General features: G+C 34.3%; 3 protein-coding genes across 4 annotated transcripts in view; 2 read left to right on the top strand and 1 right to left on the bottom strand.

The window, feature by feature from the left end:
- LOC126889519 (serine/threonine-protein kinase tricornered) overlaps positions 1-20,795 on the top strand; it is a 675,111-nt gene that overhangs the window by 67,178 nt on the left and 587,138 nt on the right. The window lies entirely within an intron of this gene.
- Positions 9,626-12,672, top strand: LOC126889520 (uncharacterized). The gene is made up of 2 exons (XM_050657860.1): positions 9,626-10,015; positions 11,192-12,672. Exons 1-2 carry the CDS (start codon positions 9,711-9,713, stop codon positions 12,108-12,110), a joined length of 1,224 nt encoding a protein of 407 aa, XP_050513817.1. The 5' UTR covers positions 9,626-9,710; the 3' UTR covers positions 12,111-12,672.
- On the bottom strand, positions 10,037-13,015 carry LOC126889521 (uncharacterized). The gene is made up of 2 exons (XM_050657861.1): positions 12,678-13,015; positions 10,037-11,080 (listed from the first exon to the last, which is right to left on the bottom strand). The coding sequence occupies exons 1-2, from the start codon at positions 12,808-12,810 to the stop codon at positions 10,083-10,085; spliced, it is 1,131 nt and encodes a 376-aa protein (XP_050513818.1). The 5' UTR covers positions 12,811-13,015; the 3' UTR covers positions 10,037-10,082.

Here is a 20,795-nt window from a genome sequence, read left to right as displayed (position 1 = left end):
AAATTTCTATTTTATAATATTTTTATTTACTGGTTATGTTAAAAATATATATTTCTAACAATTTTAAAGCTAATTGGTTCTCAGCAAAGCCATAAAATTCCACAAAAAAAATAAAAAAAAATCCCACGCATTACTACAATCTTCCTCGAGGCACTTACGAGTGGAAAGTTATATTGCAAAATTTTTCATCAAGTTATCACGGAAAAGGATAAAATCTTAGATTTTTTTTTAACGGCGCGACTGCTCCCGGGTTAATCTCCTTTAGCATGTACATACATTAGTTCTTCGGTATTGTTGCTTATGAGGACTGTGTCATCGGCAAATCTTAGATGACTTAAAAATCTGCCATCGATCTTAATCCCAAGTTGTTCCCAATTTAACTTCTTGAACACGTCCTTTAATGCAAGAGTAAATCATTTTGGAGAGATATTGTCTCCCTGTCTAACTCCTCTCTCTGTTCTTATTTTGCTTGATGTTAGACCTTCTGATACATTTATTTGCATAGTTGCATTGTCGTAATGTATTTGAGGAGTATTCTATATCTAGACTAGAATCATTCCTTGCGTTATTCATTCCTTCTAATACGGCCCAGAATTCTATGGAACCGAATGCCTTATTGTAATCCACAAATGCCAAACGAAGAGGTTCATTGTATTCGTTACACTTTTAATAAGTGTCCTTATTGTCTGTAGGTGTTCTATGGTACTATAACTTTTGCGGAGTCCCCCTTGTTCAACAGGCTGGAAACTATCAAATTTATTTTATAGTCCAGTCTAGTGGTATTATTGCCAATTGTGGTTATATTTCCGCTCATTACGAGATTTGTCATAACTTTAGTTTTCTCGAAGTTGATCTTTAATCCTACCTTTTCAGTAAGTGTTTTAGGTTAATGTATCATAGAAATTGTGTCTTTTAACACATTGCGTGCCACGCTTTAAGATACTACTCTCATCATGGGCCACTGATATCCACGGACATGCAAGTTAGTCATACGTGTATATCAAAAATGAGCGACGTGGTCTCTAGCAAAGTATCTGTGTCTCTCATAATATATGAGCGACGTGGCAGCAATGTGTTAAGTTGTCTGCAATTAATACAATGTAATCCGCAAACTTTATATGATTTAATATTTCTCCATCTATATTGATGCTCAAATCTTGCGATTGCATGTTCTTAAATTTTGAGTCTAGGGTTTATAAATGTACCCAATTAGTGACGTATACCTGTAATCTGTTCGTTTTAGTGCTTCCAGTACTATTTAAACTCTACAAAATCAAAAGCCTTCTTGTAATTGATAGGTCCTGTCTATGGATTACTTGAAGCATTTTTCAAATATCTTTTTGTTATGTAAATGGTCTTTGTGCCATATCCTGCTCTGAATCCTGCCTGTTATTTGGGCGAATAAAAATCAAGTTTAGGTGTTGGTTTCTTTGTTAATTTTTTTATAAAGAGTTTGTATATAGGCTGTTTTTATGATTTTCTAATTTGTCCTGTCACATTTTTTATGTAACAGGACTATCATTGCATTGTTCCAGTTATTTGAAATCATACCCTCGTGTAAGCATTTATTAAACAGTTCGCTTTCTGATTTTTATTAGTATTTCTGCTCCTGCTTTTATTGCCTCAATAATGAGTCCATTATCACCAGGAGACCGATGGTTCTTCATTTCAATAAAAAAAGCTGGTCTTACTTCTGACACTTAAATGGATAAAAGTATTGACTTCCTTGATTTCGTGACAGTTGACAGATAATTACAGTACACCATTTTTCTGGTATTTATTTTTCATTCCAGATATTTACTATTATATTATAAATTATAAGGCTTTGACGTGCTTGAAGAGCTAGGCAAGAAAGCCGTCATTGCGGCAAGGCCCACGACCGTCATGCGGTCTTGGGATTGGTAGTACTATTGACTGTGTGAAGAGTGAAGAATAACGTACTGAGTCTTCCCTCTTCACTTTGCTGCGCAAATGGCCGCGTTGGTTCCAACTGTCTATGTCGCAGGGTATAAACCTTTAAGAGGGCACCGTTTAAAAATCTGCTCTTAAAGTAGACATCTTTTAATGACGAGACAGCAAATGACAAAAAATTGTCTAAAGGACATTTTAATATGTAGGCAAAAATTAATATATGCAAATCACTGACCTTTATCAAGTACATACTGGATTATTAGTAACAATAACAATAGAAGATACTCTGTGCTACTAAGCATTTACCGAAAGATATTTTAGCGGTTTTTATTCCTTTCCTTTGTGTTTGTAATTAAAACTATAAAACAAACAAATAACATTTTTACTATACATCAACAATTACCACAACAAACAAAATGGATTATAACGGATTGTATAAAAAATAATTAACTAGCAGCTGTGTTTCATTAATTATAGAACACAAAGAATACCAGACGCAGTTTAAGAACATACACGTTTAAATTATACCTCAAGATATCAATAAAAAGATTTTATTTTCCGCATTTGTTCTGTTATTTCCAGGTATACAAACGAGTATCGCATTGCGGAACAAGTACCGCATTTATAGTCAAGAACCGCTTTTATACAATACCCATAATGGACGTTACTACACACCAGTTAACCTCAAATATAGATCTAATGCAACATTTACCGGTTGCAGAACACATTAGTCGGTTATAGGAAGATGCTACCGTTTTCTTTTCCTGACATTACAAACAAGGCTATAGTAAAAAAAGAGTTATATAAAACTAAACTGCATTCATTCACTATGAACTGAGATCTTTGTCATAAGTTTTTACAGGATGGTTCACGCAGACCGAACATTAGATATATCACTGCAAATAATCGAATTTTCCATATGAAAATTTGCACTTTTGACAATACTATAAGAAGAAAAGACTTATAAGAACAAAAAAAGTGTCCCTGAGAGCAATGAAAAAAGAAATATGGCTTTTTATAAGAGGTCAAAGAACGGATGTAAAGGAAATATTATAACCAAAACACATAGAAAAGGATACAATGGATTGACTATCTAAAAAAGGTTTATGAAGAGGAAGAACAAATGACGTTAGAACCTTCTTCTTTATGTACCATGTCCTTTCAGAACGTTGGTTATCATCATAGCTATTTTAATTTTATTCACTGCCACCCTAAACAGCATGCTTGTATCAACACCATACCAATCTCGCAAGTTCTTCAACCATGAGGTTCTTCTTCGTCCTGGACTGCGTTCGCCTGATATTTTTTCTTGAATAATATTTTGCAGCAACCTATATTTGGGACCTCTCATTACGTGTCCGAAATACTCGAGCTTTCTCTGCTGGATGATTTTTAGAATTAGAACCGGAAGCATTAGAAATTATGACAAATGAAGAAGTTAATATAAATATACTTACAGGAAGTTCGGAAAACACTTGAAAAGCTGAAAAACAGAAAAGCTGCGAATAAAGACGGAAAACCAAATGAATTACTGAAATATTGTGGAGAAGCAATGACAGGACAATTAACAATATTAATTAACAAAATTATAAAACGCAATGAAGAACGAGCAAGAGAATGAAGAACGAGCGAACTAAGTCTGCTATTCAAAAATGAGATAAGAACAGCTATAAAACTACAGAGGTATAAACCTGTTAATATCACCCTAAAACTTACAACTAAAATTTTACAAGAACTAATAAGTCATAGGATAAGTTTAGCAGATGAAAACAGGATTTTCGTACTGGAAGATCGTGTACAGATGCATTCAATGTTCGTCATCAAGCAAATGACTGAGAAATCACTAAAGTATAATGGACTAGCATTTCTGTGTCTGATTGACTTGAAGAAAGCATTTGACAGAGTAAGACTAAAATATGTAATCCATCCATGTAGAGAAAGAAGTTCCCTTAAATATCATAAAACCTATTGAAAACTTCTACCAAAACAATGTCGGAATAGATGGACCACTTACAGAACGTATAGACACAGGCAGCGGAATAATACAGGGGGACTCATTGAGCTTTTCAATTTAATCATGGATGAAATCATCAAAAGTGTCAACAAAGTAAGTGGCAAACAAAGAATTAAAAATACTCTGCTACGCAGGTCATGCAATATTCATAGCCCAAGATGAAGATAGTCTGTCAAGACAAGTCCACAGATTTAACATAAGAGCAAAAGAATAAAGATAATCTCATCTCAGAAGACTAAAACAATAATAATCAGCAAAGAACCAATCAGATGTAAAATAGAAATTGATGGCATCAGTATTGAACAAGTAATAGAAATAAAATATCTTGGAATTACACTGTCCAGCTATGGAGACCTGGACAAAGAAGTGGGAAATCAACTACACAAAGCTAGAAGGATGCATTAATAACACTATAATATTACGATAAACACTGAGATGAAATCAAGAATTTATAAAGCCACTGTAAGACCAATAATGAAACAATTTACCCGACATGCGACATAGCAACAACACAAAGACTACTGGAAAGTCCTGTTGCCTAGCATAGGTTTTCGACAGAACGCCCTGTATTACGCGTAGCTCTACAGTTATGTCCCTGTGAGAACATTACTTGCTCTACAAGACCAATAATATTTCCCCGTTGTAAGTTCTATAACCCCACATGAGGCATTATTTTCGTTCAATTTGCAACTCAAGCAAATAACCTATAGTGTAGGAAACAAAGGTTGAACCTTGCAAAATGGACACAAGTCAGGTTTTATTTTTTTTCTGGTATATCAAGGGGTGCTTATTATAAGACTAACTTTTTCTGAAAAAATTTCGCCCCGGAACCCCCCTTTTCACCCCTTTAAAGGGGGTAATTTGTGGTTTTTGCGGAACGTAGCCCTTCCTGTACCTTTTACAAAAAATTTCTTTTATAGAAATATGAAGAAGACTATATTTTCTACGATTTATTTCCAACAGCATATGTCTATCATCCACCGTTTAGCAAGGGTGGTGCGCCAAAGTTGACAAGTTTTAAAAAAAGATGTTTTAAAAAAATATATATTTTTCCCTAACTGTAACGGAAATTAAGAAGAAATCCTACCGCATATATTCACAAATAATTGATTGATTTTTTGGTATAGGTTTCACTTAAGGGTAATTGCTGATTTTTTAATTACAGGGTGTTACATTTTAAAAAAACCCCTCTTTATACCATCTGAACCGTTTATGCTAGAGTAAAAAGATTTTCAGCGATTACCCATGTACTGGTGCTATTTACAAATTTGTATAATGCACCCCCATTTTTTCCCCGGAACCACCCCCAAAAAAAAAGAAAAATTAATAAATAAAGTGATTTTCTTGGAATCCTTCACACACAATGCCCTTTATTAATATGCTTCATACATCATTTTGTGCACGTTACCCATACATGGACACCAAAAGCGATTTCCTAGTGCAACCCCTGTAGCCAAAAAAAAAAATAAATAAAGTGGGGGGTTGAAATTGTTTTTTTTTGTTTTTTGCCTTTTGATCCATATGGGCATATGCTTCATCAATAGTGCTTTTCAAAAATATATATGGGTATTGCAACCTCCCTGCGGAAACCACCCCTATCCTTGAAAATATACTGCAGAAACTACCCCTATCCCTTGGCGAGCATGTTTTTATGATTTTCTCATTACCTATGCATTATTTTTAAACAAAACTTATACAGTGTTAAAGACCACTATTTACTCTAAAAATTAGGTCCTATTCCTAAACCCCAGTAGGCCCGTAGACTAAAGCCCGTAAACCTCATATATGCTTTGGCGGGCTCCAGTTTTTGTTTTTTTTTCGTCATCTGTTCGTTTTATTGATAAAGTACTTATGTAAAATAAAACAACACAGTGTAACCTACAAATTATGACCTATCCACATTTTACAATCTTTGCGCCCCAAAGCCACAGTGGTGGCCCAAAATCAATTTTTGCATATTTTCGCAACCTACACGCATTTTATTGCATTAATGCTACCTTAATAGCACAATATTCACCCTTAAGTGGTCGCTAAGCAGTGGCGGATCCAGGGAGGGATGATGGGGGCGATCACCCCCCACCCTCTCAAACCAAGTGATTTTATATTTAAAGATTATAAAAATATTCATTTATTTTTATAGAATTTTAACCAATTGGCACCCCCCTCTTAATGATGCTGGATCCGCCACTGTCGCTAAAGCATAAAAAGTACGCCATTTTTATAAAAATAATAATATAATATAAGTATTTCTATAAAAATAAATGAATATTTTTATAATCTTTAAATATAATATCACTTGGTTTGAGAGGGGGGGGTGATCACCCCCATCACCCCTTCCTGGTTCCGCCAGTACTTAGCGACCACTTAAGGGTGAATATTGTGCTATTAAGGTAGCATTAATGCAATAAAATACGTGTAGGTGGCGATAAAATACGTGTAGGTGGCGAAAATATGCAAAAATTTATTTTGGGCCACCACTGTGGCTTTGGGGCGCAAAGACAATAAAATGTGCATAGATCATAATTTGTAGGTTACACTGCGTTGTTTTATTTTACATAAGTACTTTATCAATAAAACAAACAGATGACGAAAAAGAAAACAAAAACTGGAGCCTGCCAAAGCATATATGAGGTTTACGGCGCCACTGTGCCGTAACGGTTGCTTATACGAAAAAAATGAATAGGGCCTAATTTTTAGAGTAAATAGTGGTCTTTATTCTTGTATAACTTTTGTTTAAAAGGAATGCATAGGTAATGAGAAAATCGTAAAAACATCCTCGCCAAGGGATAGGGGTAGTTTTTGCAGTATATTTTCAAGGATTGGGGTGGTTTCCGCAGGGATGTTGCAATAACCATATATATTTTTGAAAAGCACTATTGATGAAAAATATGCCGATATGGATCAAAAAGCAAAAAACAAAAAAAAATTTCAACCCCCCATTTTATTTATTTTTTTTTTGGCTGCAGGGGTTGCAGTAGGAAATAGCTTTTGGTGTCCATGCATGGGTAATAATAACGTGCACAAAATGATATATGAAGCAATTAATAAAGGGCATTGTGTGCGAAGGATTCCAAGAAAATCACTTTATTTATTAATTCTTTTTTTTTGGGGTGGTTCCGGGGAAAAAATGGGGGTGCATTATACAAATTTGTAAATAGCACCAGTACATGGGTAATCGTTGAAAGTCTTTAAACTCTAGCATAAACGGTTCAGATGGTATAAAAAGGGGTTTTTTAAAATGTAACACCCTGTAATTAAAAAAAGGGCAATTACCCTTAAGTGAAACCTATACCAAAAAATCAATCAAGTATTTGCGAATAATTGCGGTTAGATTTCTTCTTAATTTCCGTTACAGTTAGGGAAAAATATATTTTTTTTAAAACATATTTTTTAAAAACTTGTCAAATTTGGGGCTAAACTAACCCCCGCTAAACGGTGGATGATAGACATATGCTGTTGAAAAGAAATCGTAGAAAATATAGTCCTCTTTATATTTCTATAAAAAAAATTTTTTGTAAAAGGTACAGGAAGGGCTACGTTCCGCAAAAACCACAAATTACCCCCTTTAAAGGGGTGAAAAGGGGGATTCCTGGGCGAAATTTTTTCAGAAAAAGTTAGTCCTATAATAATCACCCCTTAATACACCAGAAAAAAAATTAAACCGGACTTGTGTCCATTTTGCAAGGTTCAACCTCTGTTTCCTACACTACTATACCGTACCGAGTTGTACTATCTGATTGTCTTATCGATTTGTTTATTTCCAATAAAAACCTTTATTCTTCGCAAAAATATCAAGTTTTTCCAAAAGAAATAAATTATGATTTGAAATACATGGTGATTCCATATAAGTTTGGTTGTCTGTATTATTGGAACATAGAAAGAGACTTTTTTTAATTTTAATTATAGCTTTCTTTCTGGACGGTTCCATGTCGGAGTCTGACGCAGAATTTGAAGAAGCAATTTTATTATAGGCATATAAAAGAGGAAAAAATCATTTTGGAAAAGCAACTATATGAAAAGGAGCTGTGAGCTTTGAGCCTGTTTTTTAAAATTATTTTCGGTTAAGCAGAAAATAATTTGATGAAGTACATAATATAATAGCATCGTAAAGAATTGTATGGTTTACTGTAAAGAGGCCGAAATCATTAGACCGAAAGCAGTATACAGGGTGCTCAAACAGGATTGTAATATGAGCAAGGTTAACTTCAACGTCCCTTCACCCTTTATCCAGTCTTAGGACTTTCAGCACAAAGTACTGGCGAGTTTAGAGGTTGTGTTTTTTGCTTTGTTTTTTGTTTCTTTTTTTCTTTTTCTTTGTCGCAGTAAAAGAGGTAAGACAAACGTAATTACAACTAAGTGTTATTTGGATGGTTATGTTGTTAGAAACAGTTAAAATGATCTTAACGTCACTCTACCCTTAATTTATTTTTACCTTCACTAATTTGTTTAACAGATAAATAGCTATTTGTATAACAAGGGAGGAAAGTGTAACTTTTCCTCCCGAGAATGAAGTTTACTGCCCGACGCGTAGCGGAGGGCAGTAATCATTCAAGGGAGGAAAAGGCACTTTACTCCCATGTTATACATATGGTTTTTCCACCTTCCTCAAATAACAAGTCATTTTGTCATTTTTACTTAATTTATTTATGTAACTAACCAACAAAATTTATTAGAACTAAAACAACAAGTAGGTACAATATAACTGTCAGCTGTCAAATATAAGTCAAATTATTAATGTAAACATTGTTAAATAAAAATAACAATTTACTGTTTTTTACCATTCTGCAAAATACAGGATGTTTTATAAATAAACGTTAAAATGTATAGATACTCCGTAATAGAAAATAGATATTATACAGGGCGTCAATAAGTTATATTTCATGAATGAAATATTATGACGTCACTTTTACTTTTCCTCCCTAGGGAGGAAAAATATTTTCCTCCCTAGGGAGGAAAAGTACAACTTTGCTCCCTACAATCAGGTCCGGAAAAGTATACTTTCGGTAGAGGTAGGTGGAAAAAATTATTTCATAGCAACCTGTACAGAGTAACAATTTACACAGTCTATATATAAAATAATACAAAAAAGTACAATAAACAAAAAGACAAATATACAAAATCTAAGCATAATTTACTGCAATCTTTTTTAATTTATGTACCATTTCGGTCTAATGCTGTTCGGTCTAGTGAGGTTTCGTTAAAGTGCTTTTCGGTCCAATGAGTTCGGTCTAATGATTTCGGTCTAATTGTCGTGTACCGAATTGTAAGGCTTTACCAATTCAATTATTTTGTTCATGCATTTCGAATATAACCACACAAAATTTTACCAGAAACAAACAACTGCTCTGCACGTGGCGCAGGAAACTGTATCCGGAAGACTGCGCTAGCAGGTTTACTGAAACACAGTTCTGTGCTACCCTACTCTGCGTTCCAATTCGCGCGGGATAGTTAATTGTACGGAAAACAGAAACCTGTTCTGTCCTACACTGCGTCGCCTGCGTCACCTGCGGTTCAATGTGCGGCCGGCCTAAAACTAAATAAGGTAGATGTGGTTGTTACTTGTTATTTTTTACTTTTTATTTCAAGTAAAAGTCAGACTTAGGTAAGCAGCACATTGGGACGCAGGTGACACAGGCGACGCAATGCAGAACAGGTTACACAGGTCAGAAAATATACGTGTCACGCAGTGTGAGCGCATATTTGGAAGCAGTCCTCTCGAAAATTTTGAGGTGTGAATATCAAATATATTATCTGAACATAGAAAGAGAATTTTATAATTTAAATAATGGCGGTATTTCTGGACAGTTCCGAGTCAGAGTCAGACGCTGAATTTGAAGAAACGATTTTATTATTCAACATGTCAAAGAGAAAAAAATCATTTTGGAAAAGCGACTATATGAAAAAGAGAAGTACTCACGGGGAATTTGCACTATCATCCGAATTCTCTGACCCTGCTTATTTAAATTATTTTCGGTTAAGCAGAAAACAAGTTGATGAAGTACATAATTTAATAGAAAACAGTATTTATTCAGATGGTTGTAATGCCCAAAAACCAATAGGAACTAAAGAAAAACTAGCTGTTTTTTTAAGGTATTATTTTTATTAATTTTATGTTTTATTAAAAAATACAAAAATGTCCATTTAAACAGTCATAATTCTATACTCTATAATTTTCCACAAAATTACGAATATTACCGGTATTGGCGGTTTGAGGAGATGTCTCAGTAGACAACCTGGGGGTGAGTGTGGTAGATGAATAATTATTATTGGTGCTTCTAGAGTTGTAAGCACTCGAGCATAAAAAAGAGTTGTTGGTCATAGGAGCTAGAGGATTATTATAATGTTGATTCTCAGTATTCTGACTACTGTGGCTGGAACTTGGTGATGGAAGAGGTGTTGACGAATAAGAGGGCTGCTGAATATGAGTATTAACATATGCACCTGTAAAAACTCTTTGTTCACGATAAGTGTAGTTTTCTTGACTGGGATCCTGCATTTCTAGATATGCAGCTTCCAGCTGCGATATAGCTTGAAACACATCATTTCTTGCACGATGTTGAAATTTAGGAGACATTTTTTTGGTTATTTTGTACATCGACATATAAAAATGATAGAGATCATCATCCAAAGGCTTCTGTACTGCCCTTTCAACTGCTCTTTCTTCGGCCCTTTTTTGACGTTGGATAATTGACTGCTTTATCACTTCCTGTATATCATCATTTTTAGGTTTATTATTTTTAGCTGGTTTGGTTGTGATTGATTGGTCTGCAGTTGCCTTACGTTTGGCATTTTCTTTTTCGTTATTTTTTTGTATAACAATACCAGACGTAGACGGCTCATCAACAATATCATTTTTAACACTCTCGATTTCTTCGGTATCATGTCGAATGTCGCTGGCCACCTCGTCAAAAATTTCACTGTCTGGATCAACTATGGAGTCTTCCTGTTGTAGGTCTTCATCTTCACTATCTTCTTGTAAATTACCTTCACGTGATCTGTTGGACATATATGGAATCAAAAAATTCATCTGTTTTTGAAATTTCCATTTTTTGATGACGACAGCAGCAGCTCCGCTTTTTAGACACTTTTTCTGTCTTCGCAGTGCATCGCGGTGGCAGTTACGAAGCTTAAGCCAAAGTGTCTTCGCCTCATTTCCTGTAACAGAATTTTATTTTTAAATAAATTCAGGCGTAAAGGGGATAAAAGACTTATGCAATATTGCATGATGTGTTGAAAAATAGTAACACAGATGTAACTTTTTTGTAGGTATATTGGTTCTGGAGATAGCTATAGAAGCATAGCGTACAGCTATAGAATGGGGGATCGAACAGTTGCTAAAATAGTAAACGAGATATCTGTTGCAATATGGACCAACATGCAACCACTGTACTTAGCAAAACCGACTACTGAAATGTGGAAAGCGATGTCATTGGATTTTGAGAAGAAATGGCATTTCCCTCATTGCGTGGGAGCTGTCGACGGGAAACATATCGTAATTCAAAAACCACCAAAAACTGGCTCCTCATACTACAATTATAAACAACATTGCTCCATTGTTTTAATGGCTACCGTTGATGCAAATTATAAATTTACTACCATTGATGTTGGGTCAATGGGGAGATTCAGCGATGGTAATATTTTCTCAAGCAGCCCACTTGGGAAAAGAATGATGAGAAAAACTTTGGGTCTTCCACACCCGACTTTATTCAGTACAGCTGAAGTGCATTTACCATACGTTTTTGTGGGCGATGAAGCATTTCCGCTAACAGAAAATTTAATGCGACCTTATCCGAGACGAAGCGTTATTGGTAATGGTAATCTTGAAAATAAAATATTTAACTACAGGCTGTCGCGAGCTCGTCAATGTGTTGAATGTGCCTTTGGAATTCTCGCCTCTCGATTTCGTGTGTTCAGAAAGCCTTTTGAAATAAAAGTTGAAAGTGTTGTGAATGTTACAAAAGCAGCCTGTGTCCTGCACAACTACCTAAGAGGCTGTAAAGAAGCCTGTAACCACGTGGATGGAACCAATACCGAACTCCCTACAAGCCAGCTACTTTCATTACGAAACAATAATATCCGAAGTACATCAAACGCTTTCCTAATAAGGCAAAACTTTACGCAATATTTTAATACAGAAGGGCAAATACCTTGGCAAGAATCAAGCGTTTTACAAGGAAAATTTTAATATTTTATTTACGCAGAAAAATCTTGTAGTGGTCTAAGGGGAAAGGTACAAAATGTCGCCTGTCAAAATATTCAATTTGTTTTAAATGTATTGATTTATTTCGAATCCTGCGAAAACTAATAAGTATTTTTGAAAAATTTAAACGCATATTGAAAGGATACGTTATTACCGAGAGCCGAAAGTCCCTTAGAATAAATTTTATTCTTTCAGCCCTCGGTAATAACGTATTATTTAATAATAAGTTTCTTTTGAATGAAATATTTGCAATGAGAAATCACACTAAATGTTCTCTTTGATTTTCACCTATGTAACCTATTAAAATCAATTAACATTATAGAAGTTTTCAGGGATTTTCGGCCCTCAGTAATAATATAATCTTTCATTCTGCTTTTAAATTTTTCAAAAATATTTATTAGTTTTCTCAGGATTCGAAAAAAATGAATGCATTTAAAACACATTGAACATTTTGACAGACGACATTTTGCGCCTATGCCCTTAAAAATAACGTAGCTATGTACTTACTGTTCTGATATAATTAATATAATTAAAAGTATTTGTTTAACTTACCGCTTTTTAAATTTAGTTTTTTTCCTATATCATTCCATAATTCATCCTTCAATTTTGCTTTTAAATAATTGGGATCGTTGGTATCGTAAAGAATTGTCTGGCTTCTCACCAATTCAATTAATTGTTCATTCATTTCGAATATAACCACACAAAACTTTACTAGAAACAAACAAACTGCTCTGCACGTGGCACAGGAATCTGTGTCCGGACGACTGCGCTGGCAGGTTTTCTTAAACACAGTTCTGTGCTGCACTGCCCTGCGTTTCAATTTGCGCGGCGTAATGTAATTGTACGGAAAACAGAAACCTGTGCTGTCCTACGCTGCGTTACCTGCGTCACCTGCGTCTCAATGTGCGGCGCGCCTTACTCTCTATCTTTATTATAACTTCCGACGACCGGTTTCGCTCTTTAAAATATGTAGAGCATCTTCAGGTCAAAGGTAACAAGTTACAAAATGATTCGGATACAAGGAGCTACTAACTCAGTATTCATTTTCATGATGTTTCTGTTAAAGTTATGTTAACGGGATATGGTGGAATAGACGGAGGATGCAGCAAAGGTAAACAAATTTATGGGATTTGGGAATTCTTGAGGGTGATGAGATAGATCAAGAATTCCCAAATCCCATAAATTTGTTTACCTTTGCTGCATCCTGCGTCTATTCCACCACATCCCGTTAACATAACTTTAACAGAAACATCATGAAAATGAATACTGAGTTAGTAGCTCCTTGTATCCGAATCATTTTGTAACTTGTTACCTTTGACCTGAAGATGCTCTACATATTTTAAAGAGCGAAACCGGTCGTCGGAAGTTATAATAAAGATTGAGAGTAAGTCTGACTTTTACTTCATTTAAAATGAACTCTCACATGCAACCCATTCAAGATTTACTTTTTATTTGTTTATATTTGTATTTTGATTTTAAGAGTTATGTTTGTCTCTCTAAGAAAAGACAAAGTGGCGCCCTCTTTGCCAAGTTGTTGCTAACTTGTTTTCTTCGTTTTCTTTATTCGTTATTTCTAGTTTAGCCCTAGTAGCTCTCCTTTATTTTTTTTGTCAATTCTATTCCTTTTTCTGAGCTAGTAAGAAAGATCCAAAGAACGTGGTCTTCGTTCATTTTTGTGTTAACACCCTGAGTGTTACAAGGTTATGCTTAATATTCGCATTTATTTCAATTACATGCCGATGGAATAAATATAACTGTTGGTATATTATTTCCTTTAATCATTCTTTTTTGTTACTAGTTAGGCCTTTCGCGGTAAAATTGCCTAACGGCAGCCATCGATTTGATTTTCGTTGCACCATTCCGCATGATTCACGGGTTAATATATAAATCGTACCAGTAAATGTTTTGCTTAGCGTGTCATTAAGCCACCGTTTTAAAATATTTCAGTGGAGCCGTAACAGTCGTTCTATATTTTAGCGAGCGGTTACGGAAATAGTACGAAATGTAACAATCATGGAAATACACTGATTTTTTGCGGTTAATGACCACTTTGTTATAAAGTGAACCATTTTTTAGATCAAGGTGAACCTGTAAAAACCAGAAATGAAGTAACAATGATAAAATTCTCAACAGTAAATAATATGAAAGTATAAAACCTAGAAAAAACGTTCTAAAACTTCTTTCCCGTTTAAAAATGTTTTAAGTAAAGGAAAGGTATTATAAAATTAAAGAAATATATCTTGCTTATGTGCTTTTACTTATTAAAGTTACTCAAATGTACAATTATTCAAATATATTTATCTGTTAAGGTATGTATGTCTTTTCCAATTTCCTCTTCTTCTGCTCGGGCACATAGCTCTCGGTTGCTTGTAACTTCGGGCCGCCATATTTATGAAAACCTGGAGTTTATTTCTATTGTTTTAGTAATTGTCCACGATTCTGCGACATAGAGTAAGACTGGTTTAACCATTAAGACTTTTATTTTTGTATGGATTGTCAGGGTGCTTGTACGCCATATCTTATTTTGTCTTGCGAAAGTGCTCCTGGCCTTATTTATTCTTTTGTCGACGTCTCTGAGTACTCCATTCTTTTTCGACATCGTACTGCCTGCATAGTTAAACTCGTCTATTTCTTCTATAATTCCTTCTCTTACTCTTAGTTGTATATTTTGTGTCGTATTCAAGCTCATAGATTTGGTCTTTTTTTATTTATTTTTAATCCGACTTTGCTCGCTTTTGTTTCTAACGCTTCTATCTTTTCCTGCATATGTTGCCTGTTCTGCGATCGTAAGCACATTATATCATCTGCAAAATCTAGATCTTCAAGGTTTTCCGTTAATCCCCATTATTTTCCTCTCTTCTTGTTATTTAATGATTTCCTCATTACGTCATCTAATAGTATGGAGAACAGTATTGGCGATAGTATACATCCTTGTTTAACCCCTGTTACTGTTTAAAATTAACTAGATAGTTTGCCACGGTGCTGTACTACATTTTTATAATTATTATAGCTTTCTTTGATTGGGTTTATTCATTTTATCGGGATGCCTCTATTTTTAAGCGATATCCATGTAACTCTATCTGTTGAAAGTATTTTTGTGAAATTATACTAGACCGATAAGTACCAAATATTTCAAAAATATTGGAAATACTTGTAAACATAATAACAGAAACACAGCAGTTAGATAATTTGATTATACATGTCCCACTAATGCGTATTTCAAGAAAACCACTCTCTTTAATTCAGCAATGTCACAGAATCCTCATTGTCGATGATAAATTTTCGGGTCACCATAAAATAATGGCGAGTACACCAGGGAAGTGTACTTGGAGAATCCCTTTATCTATTATATTATACACACACCCAAACTTACATGGAATCATCTGATATTGACTAAAAGGGAAGTTCCCTAGGTTGGCTGTATACCATATAGTTAAAAAACTTTAACAAGAAGTAAAACCACTTCTATGTAAATTGGTATATTTATTAAAACTTAAAAAATCCCAATGGATTGAATAAAATATGTCCAATTCAGAACGTTTTCAGACCTATCGGTCCATCATCAGTGAATGTGCATACTTGCTAAATAGCCCCAGAACCAAACAATGGTTGAATTTAAAATCCAATTTACATTATTTAAAAATAATATTAAACAGGCTAAACGCCGATGTTAAAGGATATAGCCTAAGGGAACATGGTGAAACCCTACCAAAAACTCAATCAACCATCTTAGGCCAACTTTGACTATAAAGTGAGTATACTTTATAGTCAAAGTTGGCCTAAGATGGTTGATTGAGTTTTTGGTAGGGTTTCACCATGTTCCCGTAGGCTATATCCTTTAACATCGGCGTTTAGCCTGTTTAATATTATTTTTAAATAATGTAAATTGAATTTTAAATTCAACCATTGTTTGGTTCTGGGGCTATTTAGCAAGTATGCACATTCACTGATGATGGACCGATAGGTCTGAAAACGTTCTGAATTGGACATATTTTATTCAATCCATTGGGATTTTTTAAGTTTTAATAAATATACCAATTTACATAGAAGTGGTTTTACTTCTTGTTAGAGTTTTTTCATCTGATATTTCTTATTATTTCGTAAGAATTTAAAAAAACGAACACACGAAGTCAAACATTTTCTTCATATACCTTCTGCTTCAATGATGTCTCTAGTCACTCTAATGGTATGTGGAGGTCCATTATCATGCATGAAAATTAAATTTTCTCCTGTTGCATCTTTCCAGAGCCTAGCTACAGGTTATCAACATACGTGTGAGCAGTTAAAGTTGATTGGATGAAAATTAAAGGAGTTTTTTTACGGATCACAATTCCTCTCCAGAACATTATACTTCCCCTTGTATATTTGTGAACAGATCTGACAGCTTTCGTTCTTGCTTGTCTTCTTCGACCTCTAAATACACGATTTCGTGGGTCATCTGATTTTACACCAATCCTGACTTTTTCTGAAAATAGCACATTTTGTCAATTCCCAATGTTCCAGTTTTGGTGGTGAAGACATCAATTTAAGCCATCAATCTTGTGCTGCCTGTATAACTCGTGAACTCATAAATGTCTCCTGCTGTATACTTCTTGGCACAAACTCTTCTTCTTATCGTTTCAACTGAAAAAGTTACACCTGTAGCTTCCAAAAGTTGCCTTTGGAGCTGCAGGTGACAAATGATTGGGTGTTTTCCAGTTGATTGGACAATTAAACGATCGTGGCGAGTCGTTATTACTTTTTAGGACTTTCCCTTGCTTTATTTTTAAGCGTTCCTAGTTCCTGTTACCTAGCATAGGTATAGGTTTTGGACAGAACGCCCTGTGTTACGCCTAGCTCTACAGCTATGTCCCTCTGAGAACATTACTTTCTCCAAAAGACCAATATCTTTCCCCGTTGTAATTTCTATCACCCCCCATGAGGCATATTTTTGTTTTTGGACGCAAAAGTTAGTTTATTTATTTTCGTTCAATTCGCAACTCAAGCAAATTACCTATACCGTACCGAGCTGTACTATCTGATTGTTTGGGTGTATGTACCGAAAACATATAAGTTTGGGTGTGTGTACATTCATGTACTACTCCAAATACCAAAAGCTGATGATACATGCGGCACAAAACAGAGAAACATATTTATCTTTTGCTGTAGATTAAAGATTAAAGTAGATTATATACACACAACCAAACTTATATGTAATCATCTGATATTTCTTATTATTTCAAGTAAAAAAAAAGAATGTGTGTGTACTTTGTACGCACGTAAGAAGATATTCTTCTATTATATAATAGGTAATTTAAACGAAGTAAATATACTTAAAAGGTTATTTGTATTTCATTTAAAAATCAAACTAACTTTCTTATCTACCACTTTCAAAATTTTTTTATTAAAACAACCAAAAATAAAAAAAAATATGAATCGCCCAGGAATTGAACCCGCGTCATTCCAATCTCAGAGCTGACGCATTACCCACTACTCCAGCGAGGCCCTAGGAATTGACATGTAAGTTTCGGATATAATTACACAACACGGCGACATATAGTGTAAAAATATTATGCTTACATAATATTTTATTATTTTACTACAGAGAAACACAAATCCAAAAACACAAGAATTATAATAAATAATACATTTCCTAAAAACACTAATATATTCTTTTAATGACTTATTTGCACGGTTACAGATACATACATATCTATCTTGAAAGATTAGCAATGAACTACATACTGTCAGAACTACAGACTGTCAGTGTGCGCAGGCGCGCAGATCTATGTACAATTTTACCCTCAATCGATTCGCCGCTAAAGAAGAATATCTTCAAAAAACAATATCAAGTCAAACGATATTTGTTTAACAGTTATTTATGATATAAGTGTTAAAAGTACAATTTTAAGGCACGCATGTGAAAGTTTGCAGAATGAGCGAAGCGAATTCTGCAATTCACATGAGTGCCTTAAAAATGTACTTTTTTAACACGTATATCATACAATATTTTTTCTACAAACGTCTTATATATTAACAATTATAATTTATTCATTCTCAATTACAGGACAATATCTACAAAAACTTTTACTTGAACTTGACTGACATTCCATTTTTATATTTTTCTTGACATTACATCAAAACTGCCTATACTGTCAATACGTAAATCATAACAACTATAGAATAACATCTTACTTTTATTGTTGTATATTCCAACAAATTTTAATAGTTTTTTTCTACAAACGTGTTAAAAAACCTTTTAAACCACTTTTTTTCAAATTGCGCAAGTTGTACTATTAATATTAATGTTAATAAATGAAATATAAATATTTTGACGTTTAACAATTTGACAATTCACTTTTAACTGCAGTGCCTTAAAAATTTTAAAGCACTAGTGCTTTAAAGTAGCATTTTTAACGCTCCTATGGAGTGCTAAAAATTGCATTTTTAACACGGTTAACAATTCACTTTTAACTGCAGTGCCTTATAGTTATTAAGGTACCAAGGGTATTATAAGGATAATAACGCTTGAGGCCAATGGTGTATAAACAGAGGGCCTTCGGCCCGAGGTATATACGTTGACCGAAAGCGTTATTATTATAATACCCGTGGTGCATTCAATGTTTAATGTCTGACTAAATTATTCTTTATATGCAAAAAATTTGAAGTTTTCAAATAAGTACATTTACCAGAAATAGTCGTAACGTAATTGTGGTAACCATAGTTTTACTTAGAGTTTTATTTGTCAACTTGACAGTGTTTAACTCGTTATTTAAATTTAATAGGCCCTATTATATATTGGCGTTATTTTTCAATAACACGCCCTTGGGCGTTATATCGTACTTAATAGACTTCGAAATAATGTCATTATTTGTCAAATAATAGACCAGTCGGACATTAAAAATTTTAAAGCAGCATTTTTAACGCTCCTATGGAGTGCTAAAAATTGCATTTTTAACACGGTTGTAGAAAAAATATATTTTTATTTCGTTGAAATCATAATATTTATAATAGAAGTATGACTTCTAACGTGCGTACAAAGTACACACACATTCATTTTTTAAATAAAATTTAGTAAACACAAAAGTCCAGTTGTTGTCACCAAATAATAATTTTAATTAAACATTTTTAAAAGTAAACTTATCAATTTATTCATAAAGATATATAATAAAAACCAGTCAGACAGGTATAATAGTATTCTTGTGATCCGTTTGCAACTAATTAATTTATCATCTGGTGTCTACATAATATTATTATAAATTCAAAAAGTTAAAGAACAATCTAAATGAAATAACCTTGTACATAAAATCAGAGTCGTACTCTCGAAAATGTGAGAAAGTTCCGGAAAACTTTTTTTGTAGTAGATTATTCGCTATAATATAACAGTAGGTGTTTCCATTTTTTTTTTTCGCCACGAAACTCTAAATGATCATTCTTTTGATAGAACCGCAACTAATATAATGTAATTCAGTCTTTAAGAAAAATATACATTGTAGGAGCACGCACTGCATATTTTGAAAATATTTATTTAATGTAAAGAATAAAAATAAAATTGCTTCATCGTTTTGTTAAATTATTATACATCTAGTATAGCTCTAAACTTTATTTTGGTGCAGTCATAAATTAAATGTATGGACAACCTTATGAACAAAATCACGTATTACAGTCAACAATATGGACTCAACATAAATGTAAAGAAGATACATCTCATGATAATTAGCAAGAAAAAAGGTCAACTCTACGTCAACCAAACGCCAGTAGGAGTGGCGCACTACAATTACCTCGGCACCAAATGAAGAATGGACCAACAACTAAGAAATAAGAGCGCGCATTGCAAGCATTGAGATGTGGCTATGTCGGAGAATACTTAAGATTCTGTGCACTGATCGACTTACAAATGTGGAGGTTCGTAGAAGAATGAAGAAGAACCGAGAGGTACCGACCACCATCAAATCTCGAAAGTTACAATATTTAGGACGCATTACGCGAAATTAATCCAGATAACCTTCCTATGTACATACTACCATGTCGGTCTCACCGACATTGAGTATAGATAGGGTCTGCACCGGGGCATTCGACGATGTGCACGCTGGTTTCCGAGTCAGAAAGCCGAAGCTGAGTCGGTGTAGCTAAATCCTTCATATTTAAATGGGCCTGTCCAAAGTGCTCCAGCGCGCTGACAACTAAATACTTATGATAATTCGCACACCGACTCTGCACTGGCTGTCTGACGCGTGCAAACCAGCGTGCACTATGGACGCGTCCTTGCGTTTACTAAAAGCACGTACCGGGTGTTTGCCACTGGAAATGAGGGGGTTTTAGTGGGTAGGCGGGTGTCTTAGTATAGTATAGTTGATCCAAAAGATGGCATAACCCAGACATCCAAAGTGAAAGTTATCCTTCAACACCAAATTGTTCTATATGGTTTACACAATGTCCAGAAAAAAGTCACACCATTTTGAGCGTCGGGTTTGGGGGGGGGGAGAGGGGGGAGAAATCGGTAAATTCGTAGTTTTTTAAGTTTTTCGCCAATATTTCTAAAACTATGCGGTTTAGCATGAACAACCTTCTATACAAAATTGTTCTACATTAAATTTAAAATAAAAAAGGCCCTATGCAGAATCTTTCTAAAATGAATGATTCCAAAGTTACGGAGGTAGTATAGTATAACTGGTCCAAAAAAAGGCCTAA

Source organism: Diabrotica virgifera, chromosome 8 (genome assembly GCF_917563875.1).
Source record: "Diabrotica virgifera virgifera chromosome 8, PGI_DIABVI_V3a".
NCBI classification, from domain to species: Eukaryota; Metazoa; Arthropoda; class Insecta; order Coleoptera; family Chrysomelidae; genus Diabrotica; species Diabrotica virgifera.
This window is presented reverse-complemented; position numbering and strand designations above follow the sequence as displayed.

Bases quoted from the DNA above. Each gene is read 5' to 3' on its own strand.
- LOC126889521 (XM_050657861.1), bottom strand. From the start codon at position 12,810: ATGAATGAACAATTAATTGAATTGGTGAGAAGCCAGACAATTCTTTAC. The intron at 11,081-12,677 runs GTAAGTTAAACA...ATTCTGTTACAG, and splicing joins AAAACTAAATTTAAAAAGCG to GAAATGAGGCGAAGACACTT.
- LOC126889520 (XM_050657860.1), top strand. From the start codon at position 9,711: ATGGCGGTATTTCTGGACAGTTCCGAGTCAGAGTCAGACGCTGAATTT. The intron at 10,016-11,191 runs GTATTATTTTTA...ACTTTTTTGTAG, and splicing joins AAACTAGCTGTTTTTTTAAG to GTATATTGGTTCTGGAGATA.